Source organism: Lactuca saligna, chromosome 5 (assembly GCF_052625555.1).
Source record: "Lactuca saligna cultivar CGN05327 chromosome 5, ASM5262555v1, whole genome shotgun sequence".
Classification (NCBI taxonomy): Eukaryota; Viridiplantae; Streptophyta; class Magnoliopsida; order Asterales; family Asteraceae; genus Lactuca; species Lactuca saligna.
The window spans coordinates 312,290,121-312,309,496 of NC_136421.1; the positions used below are offsets into that span (position 1 = coordinate 312,290,121).

A 19,376-nucleotide genomic window follows, 5' to 3' on the forward strand; every position below is an offset into this window, starting at 1 on the left:
TTCACTAGTTCTTGTGAGAGGGGTGAAGGTTTGTTGGATCTTGTACACACAGATGTATGTGGACCCTTCAAAACTACCACAAGAGATGTTAATCGTTATTATATGACTTTTACAGATGATTATAGTAGATATGGATATGTCTGCTTAATCAAGTATAAGTCAGAGACTTTTGAAAGGTTTAAAGAGTTTAAACAGGAAGTCGAGAATCAATTGGGTAGGAACATTAAGATGCTTCGATCCGACCATGGTGGTGAGTATCTTAGTACTGAGTTCCTCGACTATCTAAGGGAATGTGGGGTTGTCTCACATTTGGCACCTCCTAGGACACCACAGTTGAATGGTGTAGCTTAGAGGCGTAATCGAACCTTGTTGGACATGGTTCATTCCATGATGAGTCGAGCTATGCTACCAATCTCATTTTGGGGGTATGCCTTAGAGACTGCCACCCATATCCTTAATCTGGTCCCTACAAAGAAGCTTGCCAAAACACCTCACGAGATGTGGACTGGAAAAGTTCCTAGTCAAGCCCACATCAAGGTTTGGGGTTGCAAGGCTTTCGCGAGACGCGAGACTCATGACAAGCTCGAACCTCGAAGTGAGAGGTGTATTTTCATCGGTTACCCACAAAAATCCTTTGTTTACTTCTTCTACAGGCCTAGTGAGAATGTGGTCTTTGTAGAAAGGAGGGCTGTCTTTCGAGAAAAAGAGTTCATAAGCCAAGGAGACAATGGGAGGCTAATTGACCTTGAAGAACTTCAAGAGTCAAGTGGTGAAGGAACCTCAAACCCTAGTAGTCAACTTGAGGAGGAACCTCGTGTTGATCCAATTATACCTCTAATTTTACCTCTGAGGCGTTCCACAAGGGTTAGGAATGAACCTGAGCATTACTATGGTTTCCATATTACTACAGAAGGTGAGACACTTATCAGTGATGGGACATTGGTAAATCTGGATGAACCTAACAGCTATGCAGAAGCCATGGCAGGCCCCGAGTATGCTAAATGGAAAGAGGCAATAGATAGCGAGATACAATCCATGTATGACAATCAGGTCTGGGACTTGGTTGACAATGTGCCAGGTCGTAAGACAGTTGGGTGAAGATGGATCTTCAAGAAGAAAACTGACATGGATGGTAATGTACACACTTATAAGGCATGGCTGGTTGCAAAGGGCTTTTCTCAAACTCCAGGAGTTGATTATGATGAGACCTTTTCACCAGTAGCCAAGATTAAGTCTATTAGGGTATTCTTAGCCATAGCTACATTTCATGACTATGAAATATGGAAAATGGATGTCAAAACCGCTTTCCTTAATGGAAAGTTGGCTGAGGATGTTTACATGAATCAGCCAGAGGGTTTTGTCAGCACAGAGTACCCTAATAGAGTGTGTAAGCTTGAGAAATCCATCTATGGATTAAAGCAAGCACCTCGTAGATGGAATCTTTGCTTTGATGAGAAAGTCAAAGAGTTTGGCTTTTCTAGGAGTGAAGATGAATCTTGTGTATATGTCAAGGGTTGTGGGAGTATAGTTAGCTTTTTGGTGTTGTATGTGGATGACATACTACTCATAGGAAATGACATCCCAACTCTGCAGGAAGTTAAGTCCTGGCTTGGGAAGTGTTTCGCTATGAAGGACCTAGGAGAAGCTGCCTATATTCTAGGGATAAGGATCTTGAGAGACCGGAGTAAAAGACTAATTGGACTTAGTCAGAGTACATACTTGGATAAGGTGCTGAAGAGATTCAGCATGCAGGATTCCAAGAAAGGAGAGTTACCCATCCAGAGTAACATTAGACTGAGTAAGACTCAGAGCCTGAATACTGAGTATGAGATAGCAGAAATGAGTTGGGTACCTTATGCTTTGGCAATAGGCTCGATCATGTATGCTATGACATGTACTCGTCCTGATGTAGCCTTTGCGTTAAGCATGGTTAGCAGGTTTCAGGGGAACCCTGGTAAGGCTCACTGGACAGCGGTAAAGAACATTTTCAAGTACCTACAGAGGACTAAGGACTGGGTCCTTACCCTTGGTGGGAGTGATGACTTGAGAGTTGTAGGGTATAGTGATGCTAGCTTCCAAACTGATCGGGATAATTTCCGCTCTCATTCGGGTTGGGTCTTTACCTTAAACGGAGGAGCAATCTCTTGGAAAAGTTCCAAGCAGGAGACAGTGGCTGATTCAACTTGCGAATCAGATTATATAGCGGCAAGCGAGGCGGAAAAAGAGACTATGTGGCTAAAGAACTTCATTGGAGACCTTGGATTTATACCTGCTATATCGCACTCCATAGAGATTTTCTGTGATAGTGAAAGTGCAGTTGCCTTAGCAAAGGAACCAAGGGATCATGGGAGATCCAGACACATTGACAGAAAATATCATTTCATCAGACATCGTATAGAAGAAGGACTCCTCGTGGCAAAGAGGGTATCATCGGATGAGAACCCGGCAGTTCCCATCACGAAAGGACTGGGTAGGGTTAAGCATCTCCAGCATGCTAGGAGCATAGGGCTGAAGGATGATATTAGTCTTAGTAGTTAGATAATTTTGAAATTTGTAAAATGTAATTGACATTTGATGATGAATAAAAGGTGTTTTTATTTATGAGTAAAGTTTTGCTATCCCTTGTCAATCGTTTACTATTATTTCTTTTGCATGTTTTGACTTCCAGAATATTTATGTTGTTTTACATATTATTCAAATTATCCACAGTCAGTCATATGTTGGAAGTAGATATGAAGTAAGACTGTCATGAGTTTGTTGTAGAGGTCTAAGATGTTGGACATGGCCTCAACACTCATGAGTGCTCATAAGTTCTGAGTATTGGATTCAACCCACGCTCGCTGGTATCACTTCATGGAATTTATCTCGAGTGATTGCGAGACGGTAATATCATATAAGTCTTCAAACCTAGATATATGACTTGTTAACTATGAGTTAGTTATGCATTGAGCGTACGAAACCGCATTGGTAACTCGATGCTATAAAACGTGCGTTTGTGTGTAATTTAACAAGTAGTAAAACAAGCATATGAGTCGAAGTTTATTTGTTCCTTCTTGGATTAGAAGCTGATATCTGGTCCCCTCGATGTTTTTTGTTTTGAACTATGTATCGGGCCTGGTCAGAACTAAGTTGATGTGTTCAATTAAGTTCTTTTTCAAACAAGTCAGAAATCGGGAAACAAACTGCTGGACAATAAGTAAGACCATGTTCCATGTATTTGTCCGGCTGATATCTAGAACAGAGGATTATATGATCCCTTATCTAAAATGGCGTACCATCATCTTCTCAGTTCCCAGAAACCTTGAATAGAGCTACGGTTGCTAATCGGTTCCTGAAGTATTACAGTTATAGTTATTAGACTTATCCAAGTGGGAGACTGTTGGATAAGGTGTCTAAGTCCATAACTATTTCTGGTAAGTACTTGACCCGACCCGGCATGGTCCATTTGGGTTGCATGGTACCATGCAATTAGATAGACTAAATGAGAGAAATAACACTTGTGGTTATTAATATATTATAAGTTCTAATATATTAATAATATTATTCAATTAGTTTGATCATGAATTAATTTAGAATTAATTAAGATAACTAATTAAACATATGGGTTGATTATGTAAATCATCCATATCTTGTATAGTGGGCTAAGAGGCTCCATGGATAATCAAGTTGGGTTAAACCCATTGGATGCTCCATGGAGGCTCCATGGGAGTTACAAACCCATGGGTCATGGAAAGAAGAGTCATGACACATTAGGGTTTACATAGTGTAACCCAGGATGTGTCAACACTATATAAAGTTCATGTTTCTCCCAAAATCGGCTATGCATGCATACTTGAGGGCTAGAGCCAATCTTAGAGTGTTATACTTTCTCTCCAAGTTTACTCCATAGCATTTGGTGTTGTGTGAAGAATTTAAGGCATCACACTTGGAGTGCTAGGCTCACAAGGTTTCAAGGATCAAAATCAACAACAAGTTATGTAGTTCTATCTTTTATTCAAGTTAAAATTGTTCCCCATGTATGCTAGATAGGATCATAACCTTGGAAATCAACTTTGCATGATAATTAGAAAAATATAGATCCAAGGTTATTAGGGTTGCATGTACACTTAGGAAGTGTTAGAATGCTCAAAACCCTCCAATTAGACCCTAGTGGGGGAGTGCTTACGATGTACGGTCAAGGTACCAGATCTGGATCAGGTTTCTGCTCTGTTACCAGGGCGAGACAGAGTCTATAGCAGGGTTGTATGGGCGTTTTGGCGTACGTGATGGATACACGGGTTGCTACAGAGGGGCCGAGTTCTATCTCCGAGGTACTAATAGTGTGCGAGTTCCTAGACATTTTCCCCTAGGAATTGTCGGGTGTGCCTCCTGAGAGGCAGGTGGAGTTTCGGATTGATTTGGTTCAGGGTGTGGCGCCTATTTCCAAGGCACCTTATCTCTTTGCTCCACCTGAGATGCAGGAGTTATCCTCACAACTCCAAGAGTTGATGGGGAAGGGTTTTATCAGACCGAGTAGCTCTCCGTGGGGAACGTCGATCCTTTTTGTCAAGAAAAATGATGGTTCACACCGGATGTGCATCGATTACTAGGAGTTGAACAAGCTGACGGTCAAGAAACGTTCTCCACTACCGAGGATCGACGATTTATTCGATCAGTTGCAGAGGGCATCTTGGTTTTCCAAGATTGATTTGAGATTTGGGTATCATCATATGAGAGTTTATGAGGAGGGTATCCAGAAAACTGCCTTTAGAACTTGTTATGGGCACTACAAGTTTGTGTGATGCCTTTTGGACTCACCAACGCACCGGCAACGTTCATGGATCTCAGGAACCGGGTGTGAAGGCCCATATTGGACAGGTCAATGATCATGTTCATCGACGACATTTTGGTTTACTCGAGGTCCAGAGTAGGGGTGAGCAAACCCGAACCAAGAAACTGGGAAACTGACCAAAACCGACGAAACCGAAACCGAAACCGAAGGTTAGGGTTTCAAATTTTTAAAAACCAAAAAATCGGGTTCGGTTTCGGTTTTTGCCCAGAAACCAACCCATCCAACCCGAGAAACTGACCCAACGGTTGAGAGCCATGTTTTTTATATGTAATCATATATATATATATATATATATATATATATATATATATATATATATATATATATATATATATAAGGCGTGAATTAGATATACAAACACCCTTTTGGCCCAGAGGTTGAGCATCTTCCCCTTGAACCTGATGTCAAGGGTTCGAATCTTCATGCTTGCCAAAATTTTCCCCAAGTTTTCTATTTTAATTTGGAACTTGATCTATCCCACATCGATGGTTGTATGAAAGTTACGCATGTTTCACCCTTAATATAAGGAATTGGTACCTCTAACTTGCCCCATATTAGTTTAATTGGTATTAACATTGGGTTCAGGTTTAAACCCGAAACCAACCCATGAAGAAAATGAAAACCGAGAAACCGAACTGACGGTTTGGGTTCTTGGTTTGTTTTTATTTTTTTGAAAACCGATTTTATTGGGCTGGGTTCGATTTTAGGTCAAATTCGTCCCAAACCGACCCATGCTCACCCCTAGTCCAGAGAGCAGCATGAGGAGTATCTTCGAGAGATTCTTGGCGTATTGAGGATGAAGAGACTTTATGCCAAATTCTCCAAGTGTGATTTCTGGTTACGAAAGGTCCAGTTCCTAGGACTCCTCGTTAATCATAATGGGATATTGGTCGACCCGGCCAAGATTGAGGCAGTTATGAGACGGGAGGTGCCGAGATCGCCATCCGAGATCAGAAATTCTCTAGGTTTGGCCGACTTCTATCAGAGGTTTATTAGATATTGCTCCAAGATTGTTATTCCTCTCACCGGATTGACCTAGCAGGGTGTTATTTTTGTTTGGGGGCCTGAGCAGCAGGCGTCATTCGACACTCTTCGCCAGAGATTGTGCGAAGCTCTAGTGTTAGCCCTTCCGGAGGGAGTGGAGGACTGTGTAGTCTATTGTGATGTATATATATCAGGGATGGGTGACATATTGATGCAAAGGGGATACGTGATAGCATATGTGTCGAGGTAGCTGAAGCCTCATGAGACGAGGTATCCCACTCATGACTTGGAGTTGGGGGTGGTGGTGTTCACCCGCAAGATCTAGCGCCACTATTTTTATGGTGTCTGGTGTACCATATACATGGACCATAAGATCCTGAAGTACCTCATGGATCAGCCCCACTTGAATATGAGACAGAGGAGGTGGTTGGATGTAGTGAAAGACTACGACTGCGAGATCTTGTATCACCCGGGAAAGGATAATATGGTAGTCGATGCCTTGAGCCGTAGAGCAGCGAGTGCTCCAATCCGAGATGTGTGTATGAGGATGACGGTGATGACTCCAGTCTTAGATACCCTTCGAGAGGCCTAGGTGGAGTTCGTGAGACCTGAGAACCACAAGATGGAGCGGGTGATCAGACAGGTTTCCGAGTTTGAGATGGATAGTCGGGGACTAATGACTTTCCATGGGCGGATATTGGTGCCATATACAGGTGGAGCTCAGCATATATGATGGAGGAGGCACATAGATCGAGATTCTCGATCCATCCTAGGGCCACTAAGATGTATTTAGATCTGAAGAGCGATTATTGGTGGCCTTGAATGAAGAGAGATGTGGCATGGGTAGTCGAGAGATGCTTGAATAGACGTTGGCTCAAGCCAGAGCACCAGCATCCCCATGGTCAGTTGCATCATTTAGAGGTTCCCCAGTGGAAGTGGGAGCAGATCTCCATGGATTTTATCACCAAGTTACCGAGGATTGCGCGTGTGGTTGACGCGATACGGGTGATTGTGGACATGTTGACGAAGATTGCTCACTTCCTGGCTAAAAGTGAGAGCTCTTCTGTTGAGAAATTGGCCGAGATCTACATTCGAGAGGTGGTGGCACGACACAGGGTGCCAACATCGATAGTATCAGATCGGGATGTACGATTTACTTCCAGGTTCTGGAAGAAATTTCATGAGGATTTGGGTACCCAACTGCATTTTTGTACAACCTACCACCCACAGACAAACGGGCAGAGTGAGCGGATGATTCAAACGCTCGAGGATATGCTACGTGCCTGTATTATGGACTTCGGTGGAAATTGGGATACTTATCTGCCCTTGGCTGAGTTTTCATACAACAACAACCATCATTCCAACATTGATATGCCTCCCTTCGAGCTCTTATACGGGAGGAGATATCAGACTCCCATTTGTTGGGGAGAGGTAAGATAGAGAGTGATTGTAAGCATTGAGATAGTTCTCAAGACGACTGAGTAGATTTAGCAGGTCAGAAAGAGGTTACTGACAACTCAAAGTCGTCTGAAGAGTTACGCAGACCGGAGACGATCCGAGCTAGAGTTCCAGGTCGGAGATTTTTTCCTCCTAAAGTATCCTTGTGGAAAGGGATGATCTGATTCAGGAAGCGGGGAAAGTTGGGTCCTAAGATATATCAGTCCTTTCAGAGTGATCGCTCTAGTGGGGAAGGTAGCTTATCGGTTAGAGTTTCCTACAGAGTTAAGACATATTCATAACACCTTTCATGTGTCTTAGTTGAGGAAGTGCGTAGCTGATGAGACAACAGTGGTCCCTTTAGAGGACATTCATGTTGATGATTTCCTAAACTATATTGAGAGGCCGATATCGATCTTGTATTGAAAGGTAAACGTCCTGAGGAATAAAAGGTGCCCTTAGTTCAGGTTCAGTGGCAGCATCGGAAGGGATCTGATTGGACTTGGGAGCCGCAGTGTGAGATGCGAGAGCAATACCCCAAGTTGTTTCCATAGAATGACTTCGAGCTCCCTTATCTGCCCTTGGCTGAGTTTTCATACAACAACAACCATCATTCCAACATTGGTATGCCTCCCTTCGAGCTCTTATACGGGAGGAGATATCAGACTCCCATTTGTTGGGGAGAGGTAAGATAGAGAGTGATTGTAAGCATTGAGATAGTTCTCAAGACGACTGAGTAGATTTAGCAGGTCAGAAAGAGGTTACTGACAACTCAAAGTCGTCTGAAGAGTTATGCAGACCGGAGACGATCCGAGCTAGAGTTCCAGGTCGGAGATTTTTTCCTCCTAAAGTATCCTCGTGGAAAGGGATGATCCGATTCAGGAAGCGGGGAAAGTTGGGTCCTAAGATATATCAGTCCTTTCAGAGTGATCGCTCTAGTGGGGAAGGTAGTTTATCGGTTAGAGTTTCCTACAGAGTTAAGACATATTCATAACACCTTTCATGTGTCCCAGTTGAGGAAGTGCGTAGCTGATGAGACAACAGTGGTCCCTTTAGAGGACATTCATGTTGATGATTTCCTAAACTATATTGAGAGGCCGATATCGATCTTGTATTGAAAGGTAAACGTCCTGAGGAATAAAAGGTGCCCTTAGTTCAGGTTCAGTGGCAGCATCGGAAGGGATCTGATTGGACTTGGGAGCCGCAGTGTGAGATGCGAGAGCAATACCCCAAGTTGTTTCCATAGAATGACTTCGAGGGCAAAGTCTGATTCTAGTGGGTGAGAATTGTAACATCCTGACTCCTAGGTATGACACTTAATTATTTTATTCATTTTTTACCGGACAACTCGACGAGTTGGGGAGCACCAACTCGTCGAGTAGAGACTATTATGGCCGTGGGATTTTTAGATTCTACTCGTCGAGTCAGAGGACCCCGACTCGACGAGTAGGAATTGTGTGAGGAAACCCTAATTTTTCGAGTTTGTTTCCTATTTAAAGGACCTTAAGCCCTCATTTCTGCCTCCCTTATCACCCTACTACACTGTGAGAAACCCTAATTGAGCTACAACCTTGTGTGAGAGAAAAAGAGGCTAATATTGTGGGTTTTAGTGCATTCTTGGAGGAAAGTTGAAGGGCAAGAGAACTTGGATGAGAATGAGCTTTTGGATCTAGTGTTCATTCATTTATAGCTTCTGTTTGAAGGTAAAAAGTCATTATCTTGCTCATTGTTTGGTTAGATCTCGTTTTTAGGGAGTGTAGAGCCTTTTCCCATCCTTCTTTGAGTTCTAGAGTATTATGAGCTTGTCATGGAGTGGAGACTCCAGATCTGGACATATTAAGGTCTCATGAGCCCAAAGATCCAAGCTTTATCAAGCTTTGGACAAGTTTCCATGCATGAGACCCCTTATGGAGCTTGTTTTGGAATTTTGAGCCATAGATGTCATGCATAAACGTAAAGCTTGCAACTTTACGTGATAAGTGATCCTGGGAAGGCTAGATCCAGAGTACGAGACACCATTTCTGTCTAAAATCGTCTGAATGAGAAAATGGGCTGAAGGGACTCGATGAGTCAGTGAGTGGACTCGACAAGTCGGCTAGGGTTTTCCCCAATGAGTTTGGACACATTGTAACTCGACGAGTTTATGAGACAACTCAACGAGTTGAGTTGGACTTTCATGATATTTCTGAGAAAACAAAGCGACTCAACGATTCGCATAGATGCACTCGACGAGTTGGGTCAACATGGATTGTTGACTTCTTTTGATTTTTAGGGTTTGGTCAAGACACGAGTTATGGAGACCATGGAGGGGTAAACTGGTCTTTTACCCATCCCATGAGTTAGAGAGAGAGCATAGCTTGGTTTATTTAGAGTTGTGATTTTAAGTGTTAATAAGAGATGCTTATGACATGTAGGCGGGGATTAGATCGTTCAAGGGGTACGCGATTTCTTTGCTTACTTACGAGGTGAGTCTTCTCACTATACTTACCATGAGTGGTAACTTTGTGTGACCGGATGGTCTTGTATGCTTATATTGAGTATTGTGACATCCTGCATTATGTCTTTGTGATTTTTGTTGTGTATTATTCTGAGCTTTACTAAGTTAGGACCAGAGGGTCCACTCGAGTTGTGGGACCGAAGGGTCTCCACTGAGACACATTGACCGGAGGGTCTTATTCGAGATATAGCCATGAGAGGCTAATGGGATGTGTTTGGTATTTTGGGAAACTCTCTAAGCTTTGTGTTTACCGTGTTATGTGATATGTGTTTCAGGTACTACTCAGGATCGCGGGAAGGCGTCGGCTTGATTGTACACACGAGATGGAGTTATGTTTATTTGAGGATCCTGGATTTTTAATCAAACAATTATGGATTTGTGTTTTTAATAAATTGATACTTTGGGTTTTGTGAAATGTGTTAATGAGAATTATGTGAATTTAAAATGAAAAAAAAAATGTTTGAAAACTTACGGTGTTAGAAAAGTGGGTACCTATCCATTTATACGTGACAATTGATCCGAATTTGAAATTCTTTGCACAATTATGGTCACTAATAAGAGACTTGATTTGGAAAGACTTATCATCACTCGTCCATGAACCCCAAACCCTAAATGTACATTTTCCATCACAACATTTGGCTAGCAACCGTCTACTATCATTTTTCACAAAACATAATTGATAACCATTTGGAACAACATAGTTACAGAGCATATGTTTCAATTGTTTAGGACTCTCAAACCTCATACCTAACACAGGTTCCTGCTCCTTCCAGTGCAGCTTTTCATTGAAAATATTTGGCAACTCAAAATAAACATCTTCATTGTCATCCATGGCTTCTTCCTAAGGCTCACCCAAACCTCATTCTCACCCATATCGACATTAGGCCCATTATCGTTTTTGAAAAAAATGAGGGTTGCTATAGCCATTCTTACCTTCATCAGCATCCACATCCTCAGCCCCATGGTCATCCTCATCCTCATCCCCATCTTCGTCTTCATCATCATCCTCATCCAAATGGTCTTTCTCAATTTCCTTAATTAGTCATGCATCATCAATCACTTCTTCCACTATGTTATCAACAACCACTTCTTTGTGTTCATCCAACCATTCTTGCATGTTACTATTACCAAAATGGTCAACATACATAAGGAGTATAACACCACATTCATAAGTTATTGCTATAAAATCGGCATAATCCATCTTATTGGAAATTAAGGTCAAACCTTTAGGAAATCAATATCTGGTTGGCAGTATTAGAGCTTCAAACACTTTTCTCCAGTAAACATTTTGAGAAACTCATAACACCCGTTCTTATCCATGCCTGCAAAATCGATGCCCGATAACCTCTGAGTGATCTCCCCAGTGTAGCGTATGAGGTATTTTGCGAAGATCCTTGGAAGTGCACATTGACTTGGATGAATATGGGATCCATGTTTGAGGTTTGAAGAGACGAAAGCAAGTAAGGGTTCATCGAAAGAAATGGAAGTTGTGAACAGTCGACGGAAAAAGATCTCGTTTAAGTAAAGTTATGTAATGAACAGTGAGTGAACAAATTAATATGTGGCATTGTTTAATGAAATGGCAATGGACAATATACACAGTCAGCAGGCCAAGGAGTTTAAGTAACACAGTTGTTATAAATATGACCGGCTGACACCTTCATAAATGAAATAATGACGTAATCGACCAAAAAAAAAAGTTTGTTCCTTCATAAAGTCACTTAAAAAATTAATTGACTAAAAACTAAATCCTAGAAAATTCATAGATCATATGTGTCATTTTCCCTTTTAACAATCATACCGATTATCAATAATAGTGATAAATGTCTCATAATCTAGCAAATTGGCTATGATTGTCAAAGATATAGCTTTTCTAGGTTCATCACCGACTTTTGAATTATTTTATTTGTTACATGATGGAATTGATTTTTTTTTTTTTTTTTTTTTTTTGACATAATGACTAATTAGTCAAGTAATAAGTTACTGGTGTGCCTGATGAAATCATAGAGAACATGCAATTGTTAGGTACGAAAATTATTTGTGTTGTCGATGGAAGAAAAGATGAAGTTGTACTTAACGGATTCGATCCAATGATAAGGCGAGATTTTGGCTTTCGTTGTTATCCTTTGGATGGCGATATTCATAAATGGTATACGATCCTTCTTATTTCAAGATCAAAATAAAGAATCTGAAACAATATGGTTTTCAACCATAGCAATATTTTATTTAAACAAAATAGTTTTCTCATCATAGCAAAAAAAAAAAAAAAAAAATTATAACTTCAATGTTCTAAACTAAAATTTCAATTTCATATAGTAATTGTTCATTTGCATGGAAGTTGCAGTTTTCTTATTGCAATAGTTAACTCCCGTCATCAACTGCATACTTCAAGCCTAAGTATAAGACCCAGTCATGCACGAGGTGTGGAAAGGAGGAGCAAATGTGGGCTGAAAGGTATCTCTTCTCCAATTTCTTGGGGTTAGCTTTTTACGTACGACAAATGTTCAAATGGCTTTTTGTACATAAATAATGATGTTTTCAGATTGACCAAATCGACAACAACATATCCCAAGACTCAAGTAATTAAACCTAGAAAATGAAGAAGAGTCACTAAATTAATACGAGAACTAGGTAAGCAAACGAGCTAAGCTAGCTTGGAGAAGAAAAAAGGTTCTTCATGACTGGTTATATATGTAATAAATTATATGATAATTCGTGAAGATAACTCGTTAAGTCTTCTCCTTGCTTGAAATGAACGAGCAAAGATTTTTCGAATATTGACTCGACCTCTGGGAAGATAAATTAAAATCGTGATATAATTAATGTCTTTATTCTGTAATTTGAGCTGTGTAGGACGCATGCATGCAGCATGCATCACTGCATGCCACCTGAAAAACTTCGTCTTAATTTCCTCTCACAAAATTAAATATAGCTAGAAGCGTTTAATTTATTATATAAGAACCTATTTTGTATTAATTGTTCTTTTTACAAATATCAACATATAGAATCATATTAATTAAGAGATAATCACTTGAAAAGTTAAACCACGACCATCTAATGGAAAAGCTATAGATATACAAGGGGATATAATAAAAAGTAAAACCACGACCATCTAATGGAAAAGCTATAGATATACAAGGGGATATAATAAAAATATAAAATGATCTATCTAGTCCTATATATAGAGCAATTAAAAAGTTTTAATGTAAATTCTAACAACATATGTCACCATTCGCTCACCTAGCTAGCTACCCACTACATATGCGTGTAATTTCTTCTCAACCAATTTACCAAAGGGATGTTTTTTTATATGTTAATGATTTTAAGTTTAAATCTCATATTTGTGTCAACGGATGTGAATACGGTGCATGTATCTAATTAAGATTATCTTTGGCGTACTAATTAAAAGTCAGCTGATAGCTGAAAAACTAGCTGTTAAATAAAAAGCTAGCTGATAGCTGAAAAGTTAGCTAATAAGAAATAACGTTTGTTAAAACTAGCTGAAATATATAACATTATATAAAAGGATATGTGAGAGTAATGTGAGAGTATGCGTTTCTATAATTAATTAAGGGTGTTTGAAAATAAAAAAAAAATAATAAATAAATAAACTCTTAGAAAGCAAGTCTAAATAGTTTTTCAAAAAACTAACTTATAAGCTACTTTTTGGCTTACCAAACACGACAGCATAAAAAAAAAAAACTCGAAAAATAAGTTAGATTATCAATTAGCTGTGGTACGCCAAACACAACCTTAATGTATCTTTGTGTACATTGCATCGTTATATATTCTTTATTTTTTTCAACGGCAGCAATACCGCTGGGGTAGGGACTTTTTCTTCTATTGTTTTTTCATTCTTTATCATATTACACCAAAATTTTGTAAAACTTTAATATTTTTCATATTAACTATTTTGACTAATAACACTTTGTAAATATATCCTTATAAATTCACGAAGTTATTAAAGATTCACTATAGATAACTAAAACTAGTTCAACGGGAGTCATTCATGCACACATGCACACAAATATTTGTACCTTAATGTAATCTAAGTCAATAAAATGATGAACATTATGTAACAAATTTACAATATACAAAAGTATATTATGTATTTTCTTTTTAAAGGAATGGTTTGGGTTTAACGTTGTTTTTTGTTGATTTAAAAGTAAATTAATGTTTTTTTTTTGGAGGGAAATTACAAAACTAACATTTTTTCCTAATTACTTACCAAAAAATAGCTAAAAAAACTCATTTAGCCAAAAATAGCCCACAAAAAAGTAGTCAACGTTCGGTTGACTACGATCAACAGGGGATGACTACGGTCAACGTCCGTTGACTACTCTTTTCCCTTAATGGGCTACTGTTTCAAGGAGTCGTCTACTTTTTCGTGACTCATTAGCTCAAAGTATATAATGAAATTTTTTCAGATTAGATCATTTTTCTATTGTTTTTCTATTATTAGGCTACGGTTTTCTCTCAATGGAGCACCCGAAGAACAATCAGGTTTGTCTACTTTCTTAAAAATTTTACCATGTTTGTGATTAGGAGTAGGTTTTGTTTATGGGGATAATTTTTTTTTTTTGAAAAAAATTGAAAAAAAAATATAAAACCTTAGGTTTCATATGCAACCTACGGTGTACAAGTGCCCAATGCACTGTTTGTGCAGTTTCGACTTGTACACCGTAGGTTTCATATGAAATCGTACGGACATTTTTTTTTTTGTCTTTTTTTTTTAAATGGTATCAATAGAATAGGAATTGAATGTATTTTGTTGTGGTATAATTTTTTTATTAAAAAAAAAAAAAAAAAAAAAAAAAGGAAACCGTAGGTTTATTAGAAACCTACGGTGTACAAGTATTTACTGCACAGTTTGTGCAGTAAACACTTGTACACCGTCGGTTTCACAAACAAACCGTTTTTTTTTAATTAAAATAAATTTAACAGTCAATAAACATTTGTATCCCCTTGTATATATCTTATGATTTTTTTTGGAAAAAAAAATTGTAGGTTTCCTAAAATGTATGGTTTTATATATATTTTTTATTTTCAATTTTATTAAAAAAAAATTGTTTAAACGTATTTGTAACGATTGTATCCCCTTGTATTTATCTTATGATTCACTGTTTTGCATGTTGTTAAAAATGGTGTTATTTTCTATGTCTCAATTATAGCATATAATAGCAATGTAGTATCTATTTGAAGAAGTTTTTATGTGTATAATGTGTAGATACTTTGTATTATACTGTATTGATAAAATAGCATTGTGTTTTGGTAGTTTCGGGTTTGTTATAAAATATGTTTTTGTCACACCATTTTTAAAATACAATACTATTTTTTGTACACATGTAGTATAGAAAAGACAAAATTTTGTGTAAAATAATTTACTTTGGTATTTTATAGAAAGTAAATAGATTATATGAAATATTTAACTGTTTTATTGTGTGATACTCCAACACTTTTTTTTATAAAACCTTATTGAACTTTATTTTTTATTTATTTAGTAGCTTCCTAACAAAAAGATGACATGCAATATATCTGTGAAAGCTTCATGTCACAAGTTGCATGAAGTTTTGAGTCGGTTGATTAGGCCGGTTCGAGAGATATTTTCAAGGACTAGCTTTGGTTACCTCTTGGATCTACCGGCTCAGTCCGGAGATGGACTACTTATTCATACCCTACTACTTCACATGTTGCGTCCTACCCCTGAAAGTGATGCAGCTGAGCGTCTACATTTCATGTTTTCTAGATGTTCTTTATCATTTGGGCCGAAAGAGTTTTGTATTGTCTTGGGACTTTACATGGGGAGTTTTCCTACTTCAGGGATCGAATTTTCAACCATGTATAATCACGAATACGGTGATAATACATTTCGGTCCAGAGTCTTCCCATATCGCACGGACACTGCGTTACCTGTAGAAGATTTAGAGCTACTTATCTTGAACCGACGGTTCAATGAGATATCAACTGACGATGTTGTCCTTGCGATTTTGCTATATATCCCCAATCAAGGTTTTTTGGGAAAAGAACCCAAAGACAAAGTCACGAAGGAATTTATGTGGGTGGTGGAGAACCTGGATGAATGGAACAGGTATTTATCAATTTAATATTATAAAAAAATACTATTTTTTATATGTTTAACTAATAGTGTTGCATATAGTATAGGTTCTTGTAGGGGAGTTACCTATGGAGTAAAACATACCCTAGATTGTCGGGTATGTTTAAGAAATTTGAGGATCATATGTACAAACATCCCACAAAACCTTGTGTGTATACACTATCCGGTTTTGTTATTCTGTTGAAGGTAAAAATATAATTTTTAATTTATTGGTTTTTATTTTTTCATAATCCCTGTTAGTTATTGCTAACTCTTATATATTAATGTATATTTATTACACGATATGGATATGGCAGATGTTCCCACTAGCTCGAGGGAATGATGCGATACGACGAAACAATGTATATCCTCATATGTTGCGGTGGTTTCACCTTACGAGGTTAACATGGGAGAAAGTTTGCAATCTTTTCGATGTTGACTAGGACGAGGCACATCAACCGAAAAGAAAGATGATTGCCTCAGATGTCGAGTTATCTACTCCACATTACTTGACATATATTTCTAGTCTGAATCCTGAATCGCCAGAAGTCCCTTCTTCTGTACTCTTCAACTTTAGAAAAGATGTAAATAAAATACTAAAAGTAGTATCTAGTATAATAAAAAATTGTCAACTATTATTGATATATTAAAAAATTTATGTAGGGAGCATCTTCATCTGATCCATCCTGTGGAAACAGCCGATGACTTCAAAGCTTGGAGGAAGAAATCCAAGGAATAAAATGTAAAGAGGGATTTGAAAAACGGAATGACAATAATGAATTTTTTGACGCAACGTTTGGGGTAAAATATTTCATTTTATAAATTTACTATTAATTCTTAACGAAGGTTTCGAGGTAAAATAATTATTTGTTAAATTATTTTTCGTTTAAATGTAAGGGAATGAAGATGTGGGAGGTAGTTATCGGATGACAAGCCCGGTGAACGAACAATTCGGTAGTCCGCCAAATTCAAATCGAGTAAACGAGGATGATGATGTTGGTCGTAGAAAAAAAAATCGTGAAGGAGGGAAGTGACTTCGAGTATGAGGATGCATGGATCCTACTTAAAAATAACAAATGTTTCATGTAGAAGGCTCTTTTATGTGAAATGTCTTATGTAATGTTTCGTAAGGGTATATCTCGATTTCTATAATGTTTTATGTTTGTGTTTTACTTTTCATGGAATAAAGGAGTTAATAAGTGGAGTACTAGATTTAATTAATAATCTCATAAGTGCTTTTTAATACAAGCAATACAAATTACAAATACGGGAATTCATTGCTTTCCTACATTAATCTAAGGACAATTCAAATTAAATGTACTATTGAAATCAAAAGTAGGGTACACGCTTTTGTTCTGTGACCCGCTCCTAGATGCAAACTCATCAGTCATTATGCCCGTTTGTGTAGATTTTTTCCTCCCCCCAGATCCGCTCCCCGATCCCCTACCCGTACAATCGTTCCTAGTGTGTCCAAATTGACCGCATGTAGAACATTCTTGTCATATGGGACGCTCACCTTGCGACGGAATACGTCCAGTGTTTCTTGGCCTACTCGACTGACGTCTCTCCATAATGGGTGGCTTCACGGTCATCATATCATCGGGGATCTCCCACTCAAATGGACTTGGTAAGGGGTTCACAGACTCCTCGTAAGTTTTCCTCAATGTTTCTGTAAAGTAAGCTTTCAAAGCGAATTCCGAACAATCTTCGTAACGATTCATTGTCAGCACTTTTATAACATGGCCACAAGCTAAGCCATCTATTTGCCACCGCCTACATGTACAGGTTCTTTGTTGGAAATCAACAATGACACTTTTGTGGTTAGAGCTTTTCACTTCAAATCTGCTATTTGAGATAGGGTACACCATCCAATTATTACAAGCATTCTTATTTGCTTGTATAATCGCTTCAACCCATTGGGTGAGTGTTGTTTTAGTTTCAGCTAAAAAAATAGACATATTTTTTCATAAAATTATTACTACACGAGTTAAGAAAATACTCAATCAACAATGTATATAAAATATTAGTATCTGTAACATTACGTTTCTGAAAACTCCATTGTTGCATTGTTGCACGAAAATACTCAATCAACATCAATATTGGAATCTTTTTTGCAAATCGTGACATTGAATTTATCGACTCCGCACTAATTGATATCATAAGAAATACCGATTCCCAGGAAAATGTATCATGGCCCATCTTTCTGGGTTGATGTTTTGTAGGTATTCCCATACACGAATATTTACATTTTTTATTTTTTTCATCCCATTATCAAATTTTTTAATGGTATACACTTTGCATTTCTCCCAAAATAATGTGTGCATTGTATCGCTACTTCCAAATTTTGCTGAAATGTTGAAATACAAATGGATACCATACATTCCATGATAGGCGTGAGGAAATATATTTGCAATTGACGGCGCTATGGATGGAGCCCTATCAGATATGATTGTAAGGTCTTCCAAGTTGCCTATACATTCACGTAGCTTTCGAAGGAACCAGGACCACATCTCAACACATTCACTTTTGCAAATGGCATAAGCAACAGGCATTATTTGGTTTTGACTGTCCATTGTCACTGCGAGCAACATCGTGCCTTTGAATTCACCCTTTAGGTGACCACCATCAATTATTAGGGTCAACCTACAATATTTGATGAACGCTCATACCTACAATTATTTTTTATTGCATTAAGAAATACCAATTAGGATTCATATGTTATATTTGTTATAAAAATTAACATTGCTTACTGAGCAACCCAACGCGATAAACACGAACTCAAACCGATCATCATTGTCTACGCTTATCTGAGTAACAGTTCCTGGATTGTGCTTCACCAAGTTGTGCAGATACACTGGTAGTTTGGTGAATGAATCCTCTTTGGTACCTCTTAACATCAATAACGCATACTGTTTTGCACGCCATGCCTGTTGGTATGAGATATTGATTGGAAATTTTGATTTGATGTCCCTAACAATTTCATTGCCCCGATAAACTCTATTATAGTCTCCGGCCAATACTTCAACGATAAAGTGGTCAAGTACCTTTTTCTTTGATTGTCAATGATTAGACTCCAAATTTGTCACACAGCATGTGTGTTGGTCAACAACGTTTGTGACTTGGAAAGCAGTAGTCGATTGGATTCCCCTTGCCTTAACCATCCATGAGCAATTTTTAACCAAACAAACAACCTCGAACCTTCCTTTGCTCGATCTTGTAGTCTTATACTACTTACCTTGTTCCATGCATTGTCTTCCGATTGCAAGCTTGAGCAACTCTTTGTCATCAAAAATGTCTAAAACGTTAATCTCGTCACTTATATCCACCATCTGACATGGAATGTTCACATCAGCGTTTACAGGACATGAAGGCAAAGGGGGCATACCATGAAACATGGTATATGAATAAATAAGCTTAGATTCGTCATCTAATTCTTCTCCATTAGAATCACTATCTAGGCCGGATATATCTAACTTGTCACAATCCACAAACTCGTCATATCCTTTTAGTTCACCATCATGCAAAAACGGAAC

The 19,376-nt window shown here is 38.3% G+C and overlaps 1 protein-coding gene across 1 annotated transcript; it reads right to left on the bottom strand.

Annotated features, from left to right (window-relative positions):
* Positions 1–17,342: 17,342 nt before the first annotated feature.
* LOC145047063 (uncharacterized) lies at positions 17,343–17,970 on the bottom strand. Its single transcript, XM_078995310.1, has 2 exons — positions 17,886–17,970; positions 17,343–17,785 (listed from the first exon to the last, which is right to left on the bottom strand). Exons 1-2 carry the CDS (start codon positions 17,968–17,970, stop codon positions 17,343–17,345), a joined length of 528 nt encoding a protein of 175 aa, XP_078851436.1.
* Positions 17,971–19,376: the final 1,406 nt, after the last annotated feature.